The 20,453-nt window shown below is 41.9% G+C and overlaps 1 protein-coding gene across 1 annotated transcript in view; it reads right to left on the bottom strand.

Annotated features, from left to right (window-relative positions):
- Positions 1-20,453, bottom strand: part of spire1b (spire-type actin nucleation factor 1b) — a 40,605-nt gene that overhangs the window by 13,974 nt on the left and 6,178 nt on the right. Inside the window, 2 exon segments of the mRNA XM_054621373.1 lie at positions 8,618-8,743; positions 12,414-12,650. Coding sequence (XP_054477348.1) covers positions 8,618-8,743; positions 12,414-12,650 — 363 coding nt within the window.

Here is a 20,453-nt window from a genome sequence, read left to right as displayed (position 1 = left end):
TTTTGGCACAAGCATTCATGTTCCCCAGAGGGTGAATTGTAATTACCTCAGTGGTCCCCTTACCACTTTGACTGCACTTTGTGCCTTGTGCTAATTCCCCACATCAGAAAATGCTAGCATGTAAGCATGCTTGCAAGTAAAGACAATGACCATGGTAAACATTACCTGCAAAACACTAGAATGTTAGCATTGTCATTGTGAGCATGTTAGCATCACAACTGCTGCCTTACCAAACACTCGTAATTTTTACATTACATTTCCCACGACTGCTAAGAGTCAAACTTATCCACCATAACCACTACTACCGTTTTGTTGTATTTGCTTATACAATGAGCATTGGCAAGAGCTGATAACATGGTTGTAGACCCATGGTTGAGTTTTCAGACTGAGTTTCCCCTGAAGACATTTTGATATTAAACAGAAGCAAAAGCACAGGTGAAGCTATGCAATTAAATGAATGTTGGTTGAATTCAATTTAACTTAGGGTTTTTAATTTAGGGTCCCTGTAGTGGGCATGCTGGCTAAACTTTCATGTCTTAAAAGAACACTTGGATAATGTAATTAGTAACACCTGTGCTTTTCTCAGTTCTCACTACAATTACTTAACCATGACAGCCAAGAATTAAAGTTGGGCTGACAGTTGTTTCTTGTTTAGCTAACATTAGTCTCACACAGCTGCTAGCATGTTCTGGAATAATAGCGTCAGCCCTAAATAAGAAAGACACTATCACAAATTCCCGTTTTTAAGTAAGACAAAACTAAAAAGAAACAATACATAAACCTGACACAGTCCCTTAGTATCTTGCAGTATCTTCCACCCTGACACCTGTGTGAACTTGCACAACGTGAGGCCATTAGAGTGTTGTAAAACACTGACAGCCTGACTGACTGTCTGTTGGAACAAAGGAGCTAACCTGCATTCCTCTGCTGGTGCTCTCAAAGTTCAGCAGAGGACAGAGTCAGTGCGTGTGGGTGTAATAGAAAGTGAGAGAGCGAAGAAAAACAAAATGTAACCTAAAATGTGTTAGCATTTGTCACGGTTGGTGTGTGGACCCAAGAGCAGTACGACGAGGAGACAGATAAAGTTCTGGAGCTTTATTTGAAGCTGAGAACACAGCAGAAAGACAGGCAGGATATGACTCACAGTGGGAAACAGGCAAGGGATCAGGCAGATGGAAACCAGAGGAAGCGCAGGCTAATCTCGCGGTCGGGGACAGAAGGCTGAGTCGGTTAACTGGGGCAGAGGCAAGGTAGGAATACCGTGGTCTGGGACAGAAGGCTGAGACGGTTAACCGGGGCAGAGGCAAGGTAGGAATACCGTGGTCTGGGACAGAAGGCTGAGACGTTGACCGGGGCACAGGCAAGGCAGGGAAGTCCAGACAGGCAGGGTCGGCAATGGGAAATCAGTCCACGGGAAATTGCTGGAAAGTGGAGCATGAAAACTCCTCCGAGGCCGCAGAGTCAGAATCCTTGAAGGCTGAGGCAAGGCGGAGAGGCAGAACCCCTCTGGAGGGGGCGAATAGGAGGACAACCAAGGCGGACAGGGAGAACCCCTCTGGAGGGGGCGAACAGGAGGACAACCAAGGCGGAGAGGCAGAACCCCTCTGGGGGGCGAACTGGAGGACGACCAGGCCGACGGAGCCTCCCTGGGGGTCGGCCATGAAGACGACCAGGCCGAAGGGGCCTCCCTGGGGGTCGGCCATGGGGACGACCAGGCCTTCTGGAGGTCGGGCGAGGGTCTGTCGAGGCGGGCGGATCCTCTGGAGGTCGGGCGAGGGTCTCTCGAGGCGGGCGGATCCTCTCTGGAGGTCGGGCGAGGGTCTCTCGAGGCGGGCGGATCCTCTCTGGAGGTCGGGGAGGGTCTCTCGAGGCTGGGGGCGGATCCTCTCTGGAGGTCGGGCGGAGAGGCTCTGGAGACTGGGGCTCTGGAGACGGGGGGTCGCGGACACCCCGGGAACAGGAGTCGGCAGGGGCGCCGACGGACAGGAGCGGGAACAGGAACGGGGGACGTCGGCCGGACAGGAGTCGGCCGGAACAGCCGGGACGGGACGGGGAGTCGGCCGGAACTGCTGAACCAGGAGTCGGCCGGGAGCTGCAGGAACCAGGAGTCGGCCGGGACGGGCCGACGGGTCAGGAGTCGGCCGGAACGCCGGGTCAGGACAGGAGTCGGCCGGAGCACCGTCGGCCGAAGGGTCAGAGGTCGGCCGGAACGCTGACTGGACAGGCGTCAGCTGGACAGCCGGCGGGACAGAAGGTGCAGGCAGCGGCCAGAAAGGAAAGCCGGCGGCCGAGACAGGCGCAGTCTGGATAGCCGCGGAACAGCAGGAGTCTGGACGGCAGACAGGGCGAGACAGTCTGGATAGCCGGCGAGACAGGCGCAGTCTGGATAGCCGGCGAGACAAGCACAGTCAGGAAAGCCAGCAAGACAAGCTTAGGAACAGGCTGAGCGAAGGTCTGCGAAATGGCTGTCGTGAGCTGCTGAACCTGGTTAAACAGGGCAGTCCAGGCCTGGTTGCTGCTCGCCAGGGCGTGACGAACATCAGCGGTGTTGGTGACAACCTTGGTCTCGCGTCTCTGGAGCGCCTCTTCAATGAACCCGAACCGGGCCTCTAACGAGGTGTCGAACGCTGGGTCCATGTCGTGGCCAGATCGTACGGTCACGGTTGGTGTGTGGACCCAAGAGCAGTACGACGAGGAGACAGATAAAGTTCTGGAGCTTTATTTGAAGCTGAGAACACAGCAGACAGACAGGCAATCTCGTGGTCGGGGACAGAAGGCTGAGTCGGTTAACCGGGGCAGAGGCAAGGTAGGAATACCGTGGTCTGGGACAGAAGGCTGAGACGGTTAACCGGGGCAGAGGCAAGGTAGGAATACCGTGGTCTGGGACAGAAGGCTGAGACGTTGACCGGGGCACAGGCAAGGCAGGGTCGGCAATGGGAAATCAGTCCACGGGAAATTGCTGGAAATTGGAGCATGAAAACAACGAACGATCTGGCAGCGAGTGTGTGGATGAGTGGGGCATTTATACTGCAGGGTGTAGGTGCAGCAGAGTGAGCAGGTGAGAGGGATTGTGCTGATGAGGTGGGTGTGGCAGACAGGTGCACTGCATGAAGCTGATTAGATGAGTGAGGGAGAGTGTGGTGAGAGAGAGGGGGCTGGGCTGTGAGCTGGAAGTGGAACTGGGAGTGGCTGGAGTGAACTGAGAGAGAGTGACAGGCAGGTGAACAGAGTGAGCCAATTAGGTGAGTGAGACAGAGTGACAGGGAGTATGGAACTACTGACAGTATGGAGGAAGAACAGCATTTTTAAACCAGTGTACAGGCAGAAAATATGTTCCCTCTGGGTAATGTTTGTGGTGAGATTGTTTCATAAGACAATCACAAAGTTAACTACCTCAACCCACCGGGGAAATCACAATTCATCTTCATCCTTCCATGGCTGCATTTGACTGGACTGTAGGCTCAAAGTAGCAGTATATCACTCACAACATAATGCATTTTGCAGCATCATAACTCTGCATGCCCACAGTGTGTACAGTTCTTCAATGCTGAAGGGCCTAATGGCATATAACAGCCCATCCAATTAAAACACTGCTAATCTAGCAAGTGAAGAGAATAAAGAGAGATTAGTTCCCTTGCTTTTAAACCCCATTATCTCATTGGTACGAGTGGCGCGTCATGAAATCACATCAATGCCACATATTTCCATTTCAAAAGGTTTGACTAAGCAGTGCTCTCTGCAGTTGATTGGGACAGCATTTTAATTCAAACGTGTGCAGAGCAACCCTGGACAAAGCGTCCACATGAATAAGTAGGGCAATTACCAACTGCATCCACAATCTCATTTTTCTAGTCAGTAAATTCTGCTCTAGTTGTTCTTCGTTTTAGCTCTCGACAGCTGACAAGAAGCACTTATCCACAAGCAAAATAGGAGCCGGAGTCATTTCTGTGAATCACCTCTAATTCGCTGCTTTTCTGTGAATCTCTAGCAGCAGGAGGCGTCTTTGTGGCGAGACAGAGTAACTATTTGGCAGACATGGCTGGTAGTGGTGGACAGATAAACATGGATTGGTTGTGGATCGGCACAGCTCTGCCATGCAGACTTGGAAGTGTTGGTGGGAGGGCTGCTTGGTGCCATTCTTTTCTTGTCTCACATTCATCTGTTCATTTTGGGGCTTTGAAACTGTTTACTTTTCCATATTTGTTGACGATGACACTTAAGTAAGGTCACACGTAGTATTTGATTTTAGTTTCTAGAGACAATTAAGCTTTTTCTTGTCCAACATTTTATGACTCCCTCCTTGTGTTTGTTGTTTTTTAAACTTATTCTTAACTATTGTAGATATTACAAAGACCCAAAACTATACAAACAGGTTAATGGCTGTGTCTAGAAGTTTACCACAAGATGTGAGGCTATGGCGTCGGGCAGAGAGTCTCGCCAGAGTTTTTGCGTTTGCCGCAACTTGTGGGTAACCTACTAGACACGGCAGGACAAATACACACACGTTTTTTTATAAAAGAAGAGTCAGCCATGCTAGGAGCTCTGTGAGGCTGCAGGTACAGTGGTGCTTTGAGCTAAATACTAACATTAGCATGCTAACATGCTTGGTATGACAATAATAACATGCCTGTTTAGCAGGTATAGCATTTCCTGTGTTAACCGTTTTAGCTGAACATGTTAGCATGCTAATATTTGGTAGGGATGATGGGAATGGCATTTGTTTTGCAGGTATTTAGTATTTGTCCTGAGGATGGCGTGATAATTGTTGAGGAATTTCCCTCAAAACCACAAATGTCAATGTCATTGTCATTGTGGTGCTCGAGTTAAAGTCAGGGGACCACAATAGTCATAAACGTTACTTCCTTATTTTCCAGGCCACTAAAGAACGCAGTCTCCAATTTTCTTTTTTTTCAGGGTTCTTTCTCGGGCATCTCCACCCTGCAACAGTCCTTTCTCCTAAAAGAGATTTATGTAACCAGTTAAATCCCCTCTATTCATGCCGATGCATTACGCCGTATATGCACACTAAAAGGGCAGCAGCAGTAGTGCATTGCAGGAAGGAACCCTGAGGTGGTACACAAACACACACACACACCTCCTTACAGAAAATGTTCCAACCCACAGCTGAGCTCCAAAGTGCTCCCGAGGAGAAACAAAGCCCAAAATGACTCCTGCACTCTATCTTAATAAATGAGTCGAGACAAGAGTCTTGCAAAATCAAGACAAGGCTTTGTGATTAGAGGAACAGCCTCAATGGGAACTTGGGGAGCATGAAAATAAGCCAATAATGAATTTGTGATGAAAAAATTATGCTATGAGCTAACGTTCATTTTTCCCAATATGCTTTTCAAGCATTTTCATTCAAGTAGAAAGCAGTGATTATAATGCATTCTAAATGTGCAAACTAAACAATCACTTAGGGAAAATAATTGGGAACATGGACACATGACCCATAACAGATAGCATCCCAATTAAACACTGAAGGAGCAATAATCCTTTGCGGTATGCGGAGTAGTTGGAAAAATGTTACACCACAGACCCTTCTATAACTACAATCGGAGTCTAGCACATGATTATATGAATCATGCCTCTAAGAATGTGAGCTGTGAGAAGCTGAACTCTGTGCTTTTGGCAGAATGAGAGTAAGCATGTCTCCAGATATTGTCATCTATGTCGGACATGAACAACCAACATGTCATTCTCGTTCTTGACGGTGACCCACTTCAACCTGTCAGCCCGTGGGGTGTGTGTTAGCACGGCCTGTCATCCACACACTGCAGCGGACTGTTTCGACTTTACAACAGTAATGACGTATACACAAGTTTGTATCAAAGCTGCTGATGGCTGGTATTTTTTCCTATAATCACGATTGTCAAGTTTGACAATTTCCATCCCAAAAAATATCAAAAATTTAGAATATATTTAGTTTTTTGTCCAAGCTGGATTATCCTCTGAAACAGCATCTATGTTGCAGTGTGTCCATGAAACTCAATGAAGTCTATATTTTATTTAGTGGATGGAAAAAACACCTACACTTTAACTTAAGGTAACAACAATACTCTGCCAATAAAAAAAGCATAATTTAAATATTAAATGGCCAATTCAAATTTGGATTGATTTTTTTCTATACATGTAGCTGTTGTCAGGGAGAAAGCTTTGTTGGATTAGAAATGGCCAGCACAAGTTAAGAGATATTTCATATTTAATAAATGGCTTGAATTTATCATATAATTTAACATATCATAACCCATAGATATCCTAAAATGGGACCATTATTGTGATAGCCCCGAGGGTTATTAATGTGAGAAGATATTTCCTTTAACCTTCCCCATGATGAGTCAGAATAATGTGCTGTGTTATATTGGTACCTGTTTAACAGTGTACCCCAGTTTATGCTTCAATATCCTAATGGAGCTCCTAATGTGCACCGCCAGTATAAGCTTTAATGCAACCCTGAAACAAAGACAGAACTGTTGTTCTCTGCCATGGCAAAGTGGTATGATGTAACTATTTATGTAACTGTTTTGTAATGCAATGCTGAACTAAAACATCAATTTGGGGTAAAAAAAATAGAAAAAAACCTTCCCTGCTCTCCAAATAAAGTTCCCCACATCCAACCAAAAGATATCACAGTAAAATTGGGGTGGAATTGCTATGAAATAAGTAACAAGGACCTATAAATAGCTTCATCAAAGGTTTATTCTAATGTTGCAAATTAGGGGGGCATTGGGAAATCATAGATTTAAGGACCCAGGGTTTATTCTAATAAATACACTGTATGTATGAATTATGGGTGGGAAAATGATTTATAAGATGCAGTTAATAGATAGATAAGAAACTTGCCCCGAAATGCTATAAGCATTGCATAGAAATGATGAGGATAAGCTGTTTGAGAAAGCTGTGAGTCAGAGTTACTGGGTGTTATGTCACAGCTTGAAGAATATAGGGTGTGCACTCATGTGTCCATTCATTTCTTTATCCACGGTCATTACCATGGATGCCTTTCCGTATCAGCTGACCGCCCACTGCTCCTTTTCACAGGCAGCTGTCTTCATGTCCTAATGTGTGTATCTCTTTTGTCCATGCCTGTTACATGCTGTAATCCAGACATTCCTCTCAGAAATGATGGCTTATTACTGAAACAGGCAATATTGCTCACTCAGACATGACTTATATGCTCTGCTGGTTTCCTTGTTTGAGCCTTTAATATGCAAAAGCAGTGAGAAAAACTGACATTATACAACTACAGACTGGTTGTTAAAGGCTTAAAGATAATACCACTATGTTTACTTAAGTTCACATAACCAAAGTCCCCAAATATTGTACATAAATTGTGTGCATTTACAAAATAGCAACACATAAGCAAATATATCCATCATATTTTTTGAATAACAAAAAAATAAAAAATAAAAATGAAACCTTTCATCTGCAGATAGTTTATGTCCTTTTATATGCCTATCACCGTAGGCACCAACAGTTCCACAATCCTAATCCTGTCAGTCATAACCACACAGAGAGAGTCATGTTGATTAGTGGGGTGCATGTAAGGTCACAATGCTAAATCTTCTAAGGAGACGACCTGCTATGACCTTTATGTAAAGGTCAGGGATCATCCGGTAACCTTTCATTAGAAGGGAGCGCCTGCAATGTGCAGTAAATTCATAATGTGTAGATAAAACACATATCTATTGGCTTAAAGGTAAAATATGCCTGAATCTTCATCTGTATGATACAAAGCGTCCATATTTGATGGATGAGAACGTATGTTTTCTCTCTGTGTGTTTCTACGTGCTCCAGCGTTTCACCTACTCTCCTCTGTTGTGTGCTGCTATCAGTGTGTCTGTTTGACCGAGAGCACGAGCGAGCCACACACACAGAGCAAACTGGATGAAGCTTACTGACCGTCTCGGCCACGACTGTATACAAGAAATGGACCTGTAGTGCCTGTTTAAAAGCCTCGAATTCATCATCTTGGGTGGGCCATCTTGGTTTTTGACTGTCACCATCGTATTTGTTTGCAACCATAAGTGACACAAGAGAGTGGAACCAAGTATAACCGGACTAAGAATATGTTACAATTAAGTTTCATGAAGTGGAAACACACTGTGAAAGGGTTAAAGTCATAAGACCAAAACACGGACAACCTCCCAGACCGTAGAATATTGTGGAAGCGACTTGTCAATCAAAAGGTAGCCCCTCCATAAAGCATACTCTGCTTTATGATCTATTTGACTCTAAATGAGAGCATCATTTACTAAAAAAACATCATGTTGTATTGAAAAATACTTGAAACTAGAGATTGAGACCATAAACTCATGTTTACAATGTTTACTGAGGTAATAAATCAAGTGAGAGGTAGAGTCATTTTGTATCAGACCTCTATACAATCCGCCCCCTGATGGCCATTAGAGAGAATGTAAGTTTGAGGCACTTCTGTATTGGCCAACCAACAAAAGCTGAACGTCTACAAACACAAACCAACAGAATGCTGCATATTACACTTTTAAACTGAAATTAACGTGTCTGAAAAAAAGAGCTGTTCAAGAACACAGTCATGATGATGATGATGATGATGATGATGATGATGATGATGATGATGATGATGATAACGACCCACCTCTTTGGCACTCTTGATCTTCTCCAGGAAAGTACCCAGCTCCCTGGTTTCTGTGTACAGAGCGCGACACACGGCCTGGTAGTGACTGGAGGTGTCCGACAGACTGGGCAGATGAGCTGTGCACAGCTACAAGGGAGACATGGCAGCACAGAGGAAGACAGATTTTCAGTACACACTTCACATGATTCACAAAGTGCAATGTATTTTCTTAAACCATCGCTTACAATATCCATGTTTGGTAAAGGAATTTCAGGTTATGTAAGGCGCCCACTGGCAGCCATGTTTGGGGTCCTCTATGATTTGTCACCACTCTCTGTGAACAACTTCCTAAAAGTTTGACGACAGTTTGCATGCTGGCTTGTTGTTAGCTAACAATACTTAAAAATGCTAAAAACAACTGTTGGTCAACTGAGGCTACTCCTCTCCTTCAACATCATGGATTGCCATAAGACAAAAGCGACCAGGTCTGCAACTAACGATTATTTTTGTTATCAATCTGACAATGAATCTCAATGAATCAATGAATCTGCCGCCTAAAAGAAATTCAGAAAATGGCAACATTGGCTAGTTTTGCTTTTGAAGGCCCAAAGGCTGTAGAAATTTATTTTAGAATTGTAAAAGGAAAACGGCAAGTATTCACATTTCAAAATATGAAACCAAAGAATTGGAACAGTTTTTCCGCAGTTTTTTTTCTCCAAAACCACACTTAATACCTTATATAAATTGTTGGTGATTAATTTTCTCCCAGTTTTAGTCTATATCAACTTTATACTTTCATTCCATTACATCTCGCAGGCAAATATTGTAATTTTACTTCCACTACATTTGCCAGTTTTAGCTTTCAGGCAGCTTTAGCTTTAGTTACTTTTCTCATTACATTTTCAAATGTAAACATTCTAAATGAGTCCTTTTGTTTTTCCTGTTGCAATGTTTGTTTATGCAGTAGCTGACAAGAAGTACACTTGGACCAAAGCTGTTGTCCTAGCAACATAATTGCAACAAAAAGTATTTTAGCACAACCTTAAACAGCTACAGCAATTAATGCAACATGCATTAATGCAGCAGTAATAATCCAGAAATATTAAAGCAAAACACTGGCAGGGATCACACTGTTGATAATATTTACATACTTTTGGTGGAGCTGTGCTTAGAGTTTAGCAGTCTTAAATCTTGCTGTTGATACATGGGCTTCAAGTTTTCAGAACTGTGTGTGCAAAGTTCCATTTTTTGTGTGTATAAAATGAGGAAAACTATGAAATATTTACTACACTTGGGACCGTGCCTTATGCCTGTATTCTTTCCATGAATGTCGCCAAAGATACCCACTTTGTAATACTACAAATTTATAATATAAAAGTATTGCAACACTGTCATCAGTGGGACCCAGGATCAATCCAATTGTGTTACCTCCTTCAGTTTTAGTGACTAATTAATCAACATTTATTTAAATTCAATTCTTTTAGATTGCCACTTTAGGTAAGGTTTTTTAATGTAGTACTTTTACTTGTAGTGGAGTATTTTCACAGATGGGTAGTGCCACTTTTGCTTTAGTAAAGAGTTTGAACACTTCTTCCAACACTGTGAAACTGTTTGCTTAAGGATCTCAGGCCCACTGAATAAAGACTAAATACGCAAAAGCAGACATTCGTAAACAACTGACCGAACACAATTGACAACACAACTATGCCTGAGGTCAGACACACAGACAGACCAACAGTGATGACAGAATACGCCCTTGTCTCTCTCTGAGAGAACAGAAGGAACCCTGGGCCAATGCTTGGCATGCTCTTGGTGTCCTTTTGTCCAGACTGCATCGCGAAAATGTCACTAAATGCAGGAAAGAGCAGACAATCGTCTCTCCATAAACATTCTCCGCCCCACATCCTATCGCAAGTGTGTGAATGACACAAAAAATGCTGCATCCAGTGTCGATGGATATACTGCTTTTGTTATTTTCAGTTCAAAACAGTTAATAGTGTATTCTATGTCAGCTAGGGTTAGTACAGTAGGACAAAAGGTAAACCGAGGGAGCACATAGAGTGAATGGTCCAAGGGTAAAAAATACTGAGACGACAATTGGAACTGACAGCTTGGTAGCCAGCGGGCCAGCCAGACTGCCACACTGCTCAGATACCTTGGAGAGCAGTGTTTGTGTGGGGCGTGTGCGTGTGTGTGTGTGTGTGTGAATGGGTCTGTGGTCATTATGTAAACAGTGCGAGGCCATGTGAGGCCTGACACAGTGACTCTGTGCTCCATTGGACAACAGAGATACACAACCCCCACTTAGCAAGGATGAGGCTGGCAGCCAGACTACAATGTGGTTCAGAGTCCATTTTCTCACACACATCTTTCCCTGAACAGTTCCCCATCGCTCATATCATCTGTTCCTGGAATCCATCATTGAGTCTTGTTCAGTCAAGAACTGCTTTTCCATTTTAAATAACCTTGTTCTTGTACTCCACCAGATTGCAGAGTATTTCTAATATTTCTTACTTACTTTCTTACTCAAAAGGTTTATTTAACAGTTATAATTAAGTTACTGTTTAAATGAACATTTTCGTCTAAAACATATAATAACATTATAATATTCAAGGTATTACAAATAATAACCCCCCAACAGTATATAAAAATAAATCAAATTTACTCCAAATTAACAAATAAATGTTACAAGTTAATATGTCCCTAATATTAATACAATAATACAAATGATATAATAAGATACCACTCCGAAAGGAGCAATTCTGAATAATCTGTATTTCTACCTTTCATACTAGAGCATATTTTGGTGATACTGATACTTCTGTACTTGTACTTATGAAACATTTTAATCAAAATGTTCGACTGGTTCTTCAACTTAATATAATTAATGACTGGTATAGTGAACTTCTTCCATTGTTGGAATCCATGAATTCAGAGTCCTAATAGCTGTTGTAGTTGTCCTCTGTTAAATTATGATGGAAACATTCCTAAATGTTTTGCTTCTATCCAGTAGCCCACAATCAATGTCCAGTAATTAAACACTTTAAAACATCCAAATTTAACATTTGAACCGGATTAGATAAAATAAGATAATCCTTTATTAGTCCCGCAGCGGGGAAATTTGCAGGCTTACAGCAGCATAGAGTAAAGTGCACACAAGAGACATAGTAAAAGAAAGACAAGATAAAAATAAAAAATGAAATAAAAAAAGTATTATAAATAAGCATTAATCAGTTTTTGTCTGCCAGATGGGGGCAGAACCTCACAACTAGCTAAGGTAACACATATTTGACATACTATATAGTCTTAGAAAGTTGATGGAGGCTAATGTGTTGGCCGAAAAAATTAAAAATAAACTAATTTCACATACAGCAGACATGGAGCAACTTTAGCATTCTTTTAGTCTCTGACTTTATTTATCTGCAGTTTGGCGCTGGGCATGTAGCACAGTTTTTTCCACTAAAACACCAGCACGCCGCTGCTGGAAAACAGGTGGATGAACAAAAACAGCAACGTTGCAGAACATAAAAACAAAACGATGAGCTGAAGGACGCTAAAATACTCTGGTGTCTATTTTGTGCGAGAATTCACCTTTCACAATACGCATAGTTGTTCAATCTGTTGTTTGTTTATAAAAATAATCATCAGTGCAGCTTTAAATTTCGTGTCTTATTAGCTGTTGACAATAGCCTTTCCCAGGTTAGATCCACCTTAAAACAGGAAGTGACATGCTCGATCTTACATGTTTGCAATCAGTCAACATGATTGAGTAGTTAGCCTCAGCATAAAAAGTCAGTTAGTCAGCTCCTGTACGTACCTTGAAGATATCTCTGTAGCCGTGGACACTGGAGATGTTGTCGGGGTCATCCTCGGCCTCGTCCTCTTCCTCTGTGGCCTCGTAGCCTTCGTCGGGGCAGGCGTCCCTCTCGGCCTCGGCCATGTTGGTCATGAGGTCGATGAGCTGCTCCAGAGGAGGGCTGAGCTCCCTCTCCTCGTTCTCCTTCAGCCCGTAATCCAGAGCCTTGTAGATCATGATGCCCAGAGACTCTATCACCTGGGAGAGCACGGGGGACAACCAAGAAGCAACTTCACATTTACACTAATTTCTGTAGGCGTCACCTTGATCTGGAACATTGATAACAATCTGCATGCTTGCATGTTCTTTTATGTATGAACATTGTGTTACTTGCAACTATTTTAATAACTTACAATGTACACCGGTTGTACATATTGTCAGTTAAATCCAGCCAACTAACTGGTGTCTTATGACTGAACTGGATGTACGAATAATAAGCAAGCACATTGTTTTCTCACGGATGCATCGTTTATTTTGTTTCGTGCGTTGTTCTGTTGTTCATCTGCCACATCATAAAAACAAATATGGATTTCCATCTTTGTTATGCAATATGATCCTCTTTAGTGTGCCGAGCCTGAGCTGAACAGCTGTAATACGGTGACCTCATGACTCAACCTTTGACGAGGGACCATTCATTGATGCACGCAAACACACAACGCTCCCAGCATCGGCCAGTCGAAAGCAAGCGACCAGATTACTGATAGTAGATCTTGTGATTAACTGACGCATGAAGGAAAACACTATCATCACACATGTCCTCATGTGGATACGGTCTGTCTTTTAAAGGATAAAGGAATTCACTGTCTGGGATTCATCCTCGACTTTGAGGACGTCAGGACTTGAATGATACTCCACCAAACGTTTTTTTTGCATTAAACATTTAAACTTGTAGGCTTGAAAGATTGCTATTATACGTTGGAAAGCTTGTTCTTCAAATTAAACAGTGCTTGAATTAATTTCAGTGACCAAATTTAATGGATGCTGGCTCCCGCGCTTTTCCTCTCATCCCCACCATCATTTGTAATCATTTATACTAACAGTTAATTATTTAGCATTTTAGGGCAGAGTATGTCCAGTTAGCGCACGTCTCATACTCAGACAGATCTTACCGTGATGTTAGTACGTACATTTAAAACAAACCCTTGTTGGTAAGCTCAACTTTTATTAGATACTATTTTACAGCCGTCTTGCAGAAACTCACCTCGGGAATATTTAAGTAAAGGCAATACATTTATGCAGACTGAGCCAAGCTTTATGAAACCATTCTATTGTTTCTACTTCCAGGAAGAAGGAGTCAGTTGAACAACAGCATTTCATTTTATCACATCTTTGTGGTCGGTCAAAGCCAGAAGAAAGGCCTAAAGCAATCATGGATTCTAGGAAATTGAAAATGTGAGTTTGGTAGTGTCTCACAATAGTTTCTTGCAAGAAGCCAACACACCAATCCTTTATTTAAAAAAAATGTAAAATATTTTTACTGTATCAAACCTCAACAATAATATAGCTTGGACAAATATTTAGCCAACCCTGTAAGGTGGAAATAATGCTTTTTTGGGATACAATACAAATAAGGTAAAATATGTTGAATTTGTATAATAATAATAAAATTACATTTTATTTGTATAACGCTTTAAAAGGTACTCAAAGAAAATATTCCCCAAATCTTAAAATACATAATATATCTATTCTAGTGATTGGGGATTGGTAAAACGCAATGCTCAGTTAAAGCCTTCAATCTACCCTGGAATTAGAGAGTCATGGTGGATAAAGGCAGCAATGCCAAAGCCAAGACAAAAGACAAGAGTGTGAAATCCATTTGGGATTATTCTGCAGCCCTGAGCACTGAGAAAGAACTGAGATATAAAACACTGAGAGAAAAGAAACTGAGAGAAAGGGGGACGAGGGTAGGAGGGAGAAAGACGGGATGGGATACAGAAATGCATCAGAAGACAGGAACGAGAAGAAGTTGATGAGATGATGCGAGTTGTTGAACGGATCAGAGAGGTCGGAGAACAGTGAGAATCAGAATCATAAAGAGTGTGTGTGTGTTTGTTTGTGCAGACATGAAGATCAAGTGCAGATCAATGGACAATCACGGAGGGAAGAGGAGTCATATGAGAGATTTGTCCTATTCTCCCCCATCAGTGCGTAGGAGAGCTGGGTTTCCTCAAGGGGGGTGAATGGCTGAATGCCACCTCTTTGTCTAAGCTCCAACCGGAACCACACTCGCTGATATATGACACCATGCAGGCACACACACATGCAAGCATACTCTCCCAGGGACCTGACGCAACCTCAGGCTGTAATTGACAAATCCTCTTCAGCAGTCAGATGAGAATGTTAAAAAAATGTGACCGATATGGAATGATCTGACCTGCCAAGCAGCTAATGGCTTCATGTGTTAACTATGTGGATATTCAGACTCCCGTTCTTTATCCGCAGCTTATCTAGAAAAAATAAACACACACACATCTTCAAGAATTCAGTTATCTGATCTGCAAAAGTAGAATGACTTAAATGAATTAAAAATAAATGGAAGGCTGCAGCAGATGGGTTTGACAATTTTTTTTATCTCCAATATTTTCACTGAGTGATGAAAGATGTTTGTTTTTTTATCCAGCTGGAGAAGCAACTGGAGTGCAATTAACACAGTCGGGGAAAACAATTCATGGCTCTCCATTAACTTTGTATTGTGTGTAGGTGCCTCCACATCACTTTTTTGTCTGCTAGCAAACAACAGAAACATGCCTAGAAGCTGCCGTGTGGTGGAATGCACTACCAACAGGGCGGCATTAAGAAATACATTTTGCAGCTTGTGTTGTAGTGGAATGTGGATAAATCAGAAAGCTATGCAGTATTATGTTTGCCAGTGCCTTAGCTAACTGCAGTAGCTTGCTAACACATTGGCTAGCTAACATTAGCTCGCTAACAGCTAACATCCCATCATCATTTTAGTTATCAATTGCACTCCTGTTAGACCTGTAGGGTGCTAAAATAATCTTTTGACATGCTGACATCTAATGTTTTTTAGCTAGCTAGGCGCATTTTGTTAGCATTTCAGCCCTTGGTTGCATATTGTGGTGCCATTTATTTTCCCCTCCGGTGGGCAGTATGATGCATTGCACTCCGTCTCCTTTTATTGTTGCTTACCAAAAGGAGATATGCTATTTACCCATGGTCCATTTTTTTAAAGAAACAAACCAATAAGAAAAAAAATAGCACAAACAAAGATGTATCATCGCAGTTGAGGGTACTTTTTGTCAGCTCTAGTTAGTGTTCGCCAGTATCCTGTCTATGATGTCACTCAAAACCTGAAGGCGTGATTTTCTTACACATTCCTCACAAATAATTAACTGCAAACTATGACTGATTGCAGGGAAATAAGAACTTTATCCGTGACTGGGAAGGCAGCCTAAAGCAAAAAACGTCCCCATTCCACTTAGAAATCTCCCTAACTGGTTCCCAGTCTTCCAGGCGACCGAGCAGAATGAAGGGTGGGGAAATGGTGGAGAGAAGAAAAAAGAAGAAGAAGGAAAATAGAAAAGTGGGGAGAGGATGAAGATGTCAACCAAAGGAGATTTGCCGGTGCTGAGTGGCCATCTTCGCATGCAAGAACAACATCAAACAGCTTGGCTTCATTTTCAGCATTCCTGTCACGGAGAGAACACAAGCTGGGCCAAAGTAAAAACCATTGTGACGCACGGGGGAATCTTTTGACATTGTCCCCAAAGCAAAGGGCTATTGGTACTCTCACGTGTGCAGTTGTTGCTTTCCTTAGTTATCCGCCTGCTGGCTTTGAATTCTTCCCCACAAAGACAGCATTATATCCCATTAAGGGCCCTTCTCTTCAACCTACAGTTAATATCGATCTACCATCCACTTACATAGTCTATTATCCATGATGGACACTGCAGGTTTGCATAACTAATTAAAGTCATTTCAAAATAGGACACCCAAGTGTTGGCCAGATCCATTCAAGGTTGAATTTCACTACAGCTCTCAAAAGCAACAGTAGTACATGACCTCAGAACACGAAGGACTGAACACCAACACAATAGGATATGACAACAGAGCCTTATGGTGTAGATGTAACACTTTTGTTCTGGTTCAATACATTACAAATTATGTAATAGGACCCCCTGGGTTAATATGGCCAGGTGTCTGCTGCCATAATTCACTGTTTATACAGTTTCCTACAGTAAGAAGTCCAGTACAACATTACATCAAAGCTAGGACTATAAGCAGATTTTAAGTAAAATTAAAGGTACCTATTCAAAACCATTTAATGTATGATGAAAGCAAATTGCACAAGGTTCATATATGTTTACAGATGAGGCCTGTTTATGGTAGGCCTTCAATTAATCAGTGCCCTTGTGGGTTTATCCATTTGACGACATATCTTAGCTTAGCACAAAACAGCTAGCATGGCTCTGTCTAGAGATAACAAAATCTGCCTTCCAACACCTCTGAGGCTCACTATCCTTTTATTAAAATTGTTCAAAAACCCAATGTCTAAAGACAATAATTTGTTGATTTACATGGTGTTATATGACAGACTATTTCCTGGCTGGGAACTTCCTGGAGTGTCTGCTGGTTGCATGGCAACGTCATGGTGACGACAACACTGGCTCCAGCTTCATATTGAGTGGTGTCGTTCTCCTCATCTAACTCCTCGGCAAAAGAGCAAGAAAGCATGTTTCCCAAAATGTGAATGTTCCCTTTTTCATTTCTTTTGGTCCAACAGACAATTGAAAACCTAAAAAAATATTTTATGAAAAGTGATATCAAACAGGAAATAGCGTAAAATCCTCACATTTTAAGAAGCTTGAACCAGTTTGGAATTCTTTCTTTCTAAAAGAGGATGAATTAAAACATTGTTTATTAATTTTCTGTCGCTTGATTTATCAATAATGAGCTCATCGTTTCAAAGGACGGTCTAGGCGTCTGGCTATGTGATGTCATGGTCGAATATGCATTTTTAGTGGACGCAGACAAAGACACCAGCTGTTAGAGACTGTGAATATCATTAGTTTTAGTTATGTAGCTTTGTGTGATAAATGCCAGTGCAAAGTGTGCTAATTAAATGCTAACTGAAATCTACGAGGTCTGCTCTCTCATGTGCAAAAGCCTTCCATCAACCACTGTTAGCCAACTAGCAGAAGGATTACCAGAATTGGCATGCACTGGTCAGAATTAAAGGATTGTAGAAACAATGTGGGGATTTAAAACATTTATATTTACTTAGTGGGTTCATTGGAATTAGGTCATAGCAGAGAGTAAACAGTAAGTGAGCCGAGTAGGATTTTACTAAAACAAAATTTACTAAATAAACTGCATGAGTGAAGTACATCTTTATTGATTACTGTCCTTTTAAGGTTTTTTAACAAAAGACAATAAGACATCATAAAGTGAAGTTATGCACAACTCAAATTAACTATAGCTCCGTAGACTAGGACATACTGTTACTTAATCTTAAAGGGAATGTGACTATTTTTTTAAAATGGAGATCAACTGTACAGATTTTGATGGGACACATAAGGAAAAACACGTATTCATCCTTCAATAACTTCTTAGAAGTTCCACGTAAGTTTCAACTGCTTAATTGAAGCTGAAGCTCCACATTGGCTACCAATTAGACTTGCAGTGCAGTCAGCCACACTATAATGTATCATGTATGTACCTGTGTGTATATGACTGTAATATAGTTTAAGTTAAATATCTGTACCAATTTTTTTGCCGATACATTTTGTAGATGTTGATATATTTTATTGGATAGGTTAAAACGTTGGTGGCACTAGCAGAAAAGTCAGGGGATCACCAAAGTCATAACGGGTTAGAGAAACTTAATTATGTATCATGGCAAAGATGGGATGGCACAAACAGGCATCCAATTTCAATTAATTAATCTAAAAACATTTGCGCTTATAGAGAGCGAGAAGAGCACTTCAGCTTAATCCATCAATCCAGTATCTGTAACCCCTTATTCTTGAAAAGGGTTGTGGAGCTGAAGCCGATCCCAGCTGATATTGGGCGAAAGGCGTGGTATACCCCTCTTTCTGTGAGGAGACAGTGCTAATCACTGTACAACTGTAATTCCAGACACAGGGAAATTACTTTGGTAATTGCAAAGTTTGCCTGTGTTCCATCAAATTCGATCCAAATATCTGTTAAGGCCATTCTCCAGATTGGACATGTTTTATAAGATAAAGATTTTAAAACTGGAGGAACCACACAAAACAATGGATAACACACAACTCCTTATCAAACAAACATACTGCTGTATTGTGATCATATTAAAATCAATCTGTCCACTTAATAATGCATGACATTAGTGTTAAATATGGGTTACTTCCTCTCACACACAAACAAGCGCTGAGGAGATTCCTTTCTCAGACTCTTACACCTTATGCCCTGACCTCTGGCTGTCATATGACTGAGCTCGGTTCTTTTGGTTTGTCTGGTATGTGGAACCCGCATGACTTCACACACAAAACATAGAGTTGAACAATACCACATGCGTTTTCTTTCACCTTTGTTGTTTGTTTTTTACTCTTTTTTTGCATTAAAGTTTTGCACTTTCATAACTCTTGACTGAATTTTCAGTTTACGTTAAACACGGAATTCGACGTTAAACTCTAGTCCCTTCCTAGACTTCAAAGCTAAGATATTAGGAGGGCATGAAGCATGCATGGTTAAACTTTGACAGTGGGGGATGTGGTGAAGCATAATCCACAAATGCATGGGTTATACAGCATAACAGGACCAGAAGGGTCCCAGTAGCATGTCTATTACCAATTCCCTTGAAATTGCCAGCATATAAAACAGTGGAAATGTGAAGCTAAAGAGCAGAATTGTCACATTTGAATGAAAATTTGCTAACAAATATCATCCGTTCTAGTGGGCTTAGCAATAGTAAGTACTGAACACAGAGCCTTGTCAGGAGTTCGGTTCACTGACTCTGAAGACAACAGCATCATCTGACATCCGCAGCCGCATCATTTGTTGGAGTTCACGCTGTTTTCAAAGCCGTGTGCAGATAATGTGTGTCAGCCACAGCTACACATGTGCTCCTGTTCATCCAGCTCTGGGCTAATTCCACACTGCATGCTGTAGCAGAACTTCTCTGCCGCAGGATTTAGCACTGTCAAGGGGCCCCAACAACTCGCTGGTGGTTTTGTCAGCCAGTCGTAGTGCACTGTATTGTGAGAGCTCATTTCTCGTGCAAAGCTGCTTAGCAGAGATTTGACTAAACAGTTTCACATTATCTACTGCTACAGTTTGTGTGTGTGTGTGTGTGTGTGTGTGTGTGTGTGTGTGTGTGTGTGTGTGTGTGTGTGTGTGTGTGTGTGTGTGTGTGCGTGTGCTTGAGTTAGTAGCTGCCCATCTGTTATCGCAGCCCTATTACACAGCGATCCAACTCCAGAGCCCCCTGAAAACACTCTGACTCTAACAAACTAGAAAGAGATCCTCAGTCAGCATGTAACATCACAGACACATTACATTACATTACATTACATTACAGTCATTTAGACACAAAATACTTTTAGACCAAACCGCTTACTAGCTTCGAACACTCTCGAGTGACACCAAAGACATACCCTGCGGGCTAAAATTATTGCATCTATTCTACAACATCCAGCAAAATATTCCCCAAAACATGAAAGCAGAGAAGCTGTAAGCCCTTTTCTCACAATCTACCATCACAACAATTAACAGCAGTTCATGCTAATTGGAGAAAAGAGCCCTTTAATTAGGTTGGAAACGGCTCCCATAACTGCCATCAAACAGGAGGCCTTGCTGGGTGACATTTCCTACTAGTCAGCTGGGAGCTCTGGGACTGATGGAGGAAATGACAGGGTGAAGAAGACACATGCTGGGTGAGGGGAGAAAGGGACACATGCCTGAGAATGGTCTTCCATGCTGACAACTTCTGTCTTTTGTCTTGCCATAACAATTTGTGTAACTAGCAGCCAAAATAAACTATTTACAGCAATGCTGATA

This window comes from Anoplopoma fimbria, chromosome 20 (assembly GCF_027596085.1).
Source record: "Anoplopoma fimbria isolate UVic2021 breed Golden Eagle Sablefish chromosome 20, Afim_UVic_2022, whole genome shotgun sequence".
NCBI classification, from domain to species: Eukaryota; Metazoa; Chordata; class Actinopteri; order Perciformes; family Anoplopomatidae; genus Anoplopoma; species Anoplopoma fimbria.
Note: the sequence above shows the minus strand (reverse complement) of the source record. Positions and strands in the feature narration are given on the sequence as shown.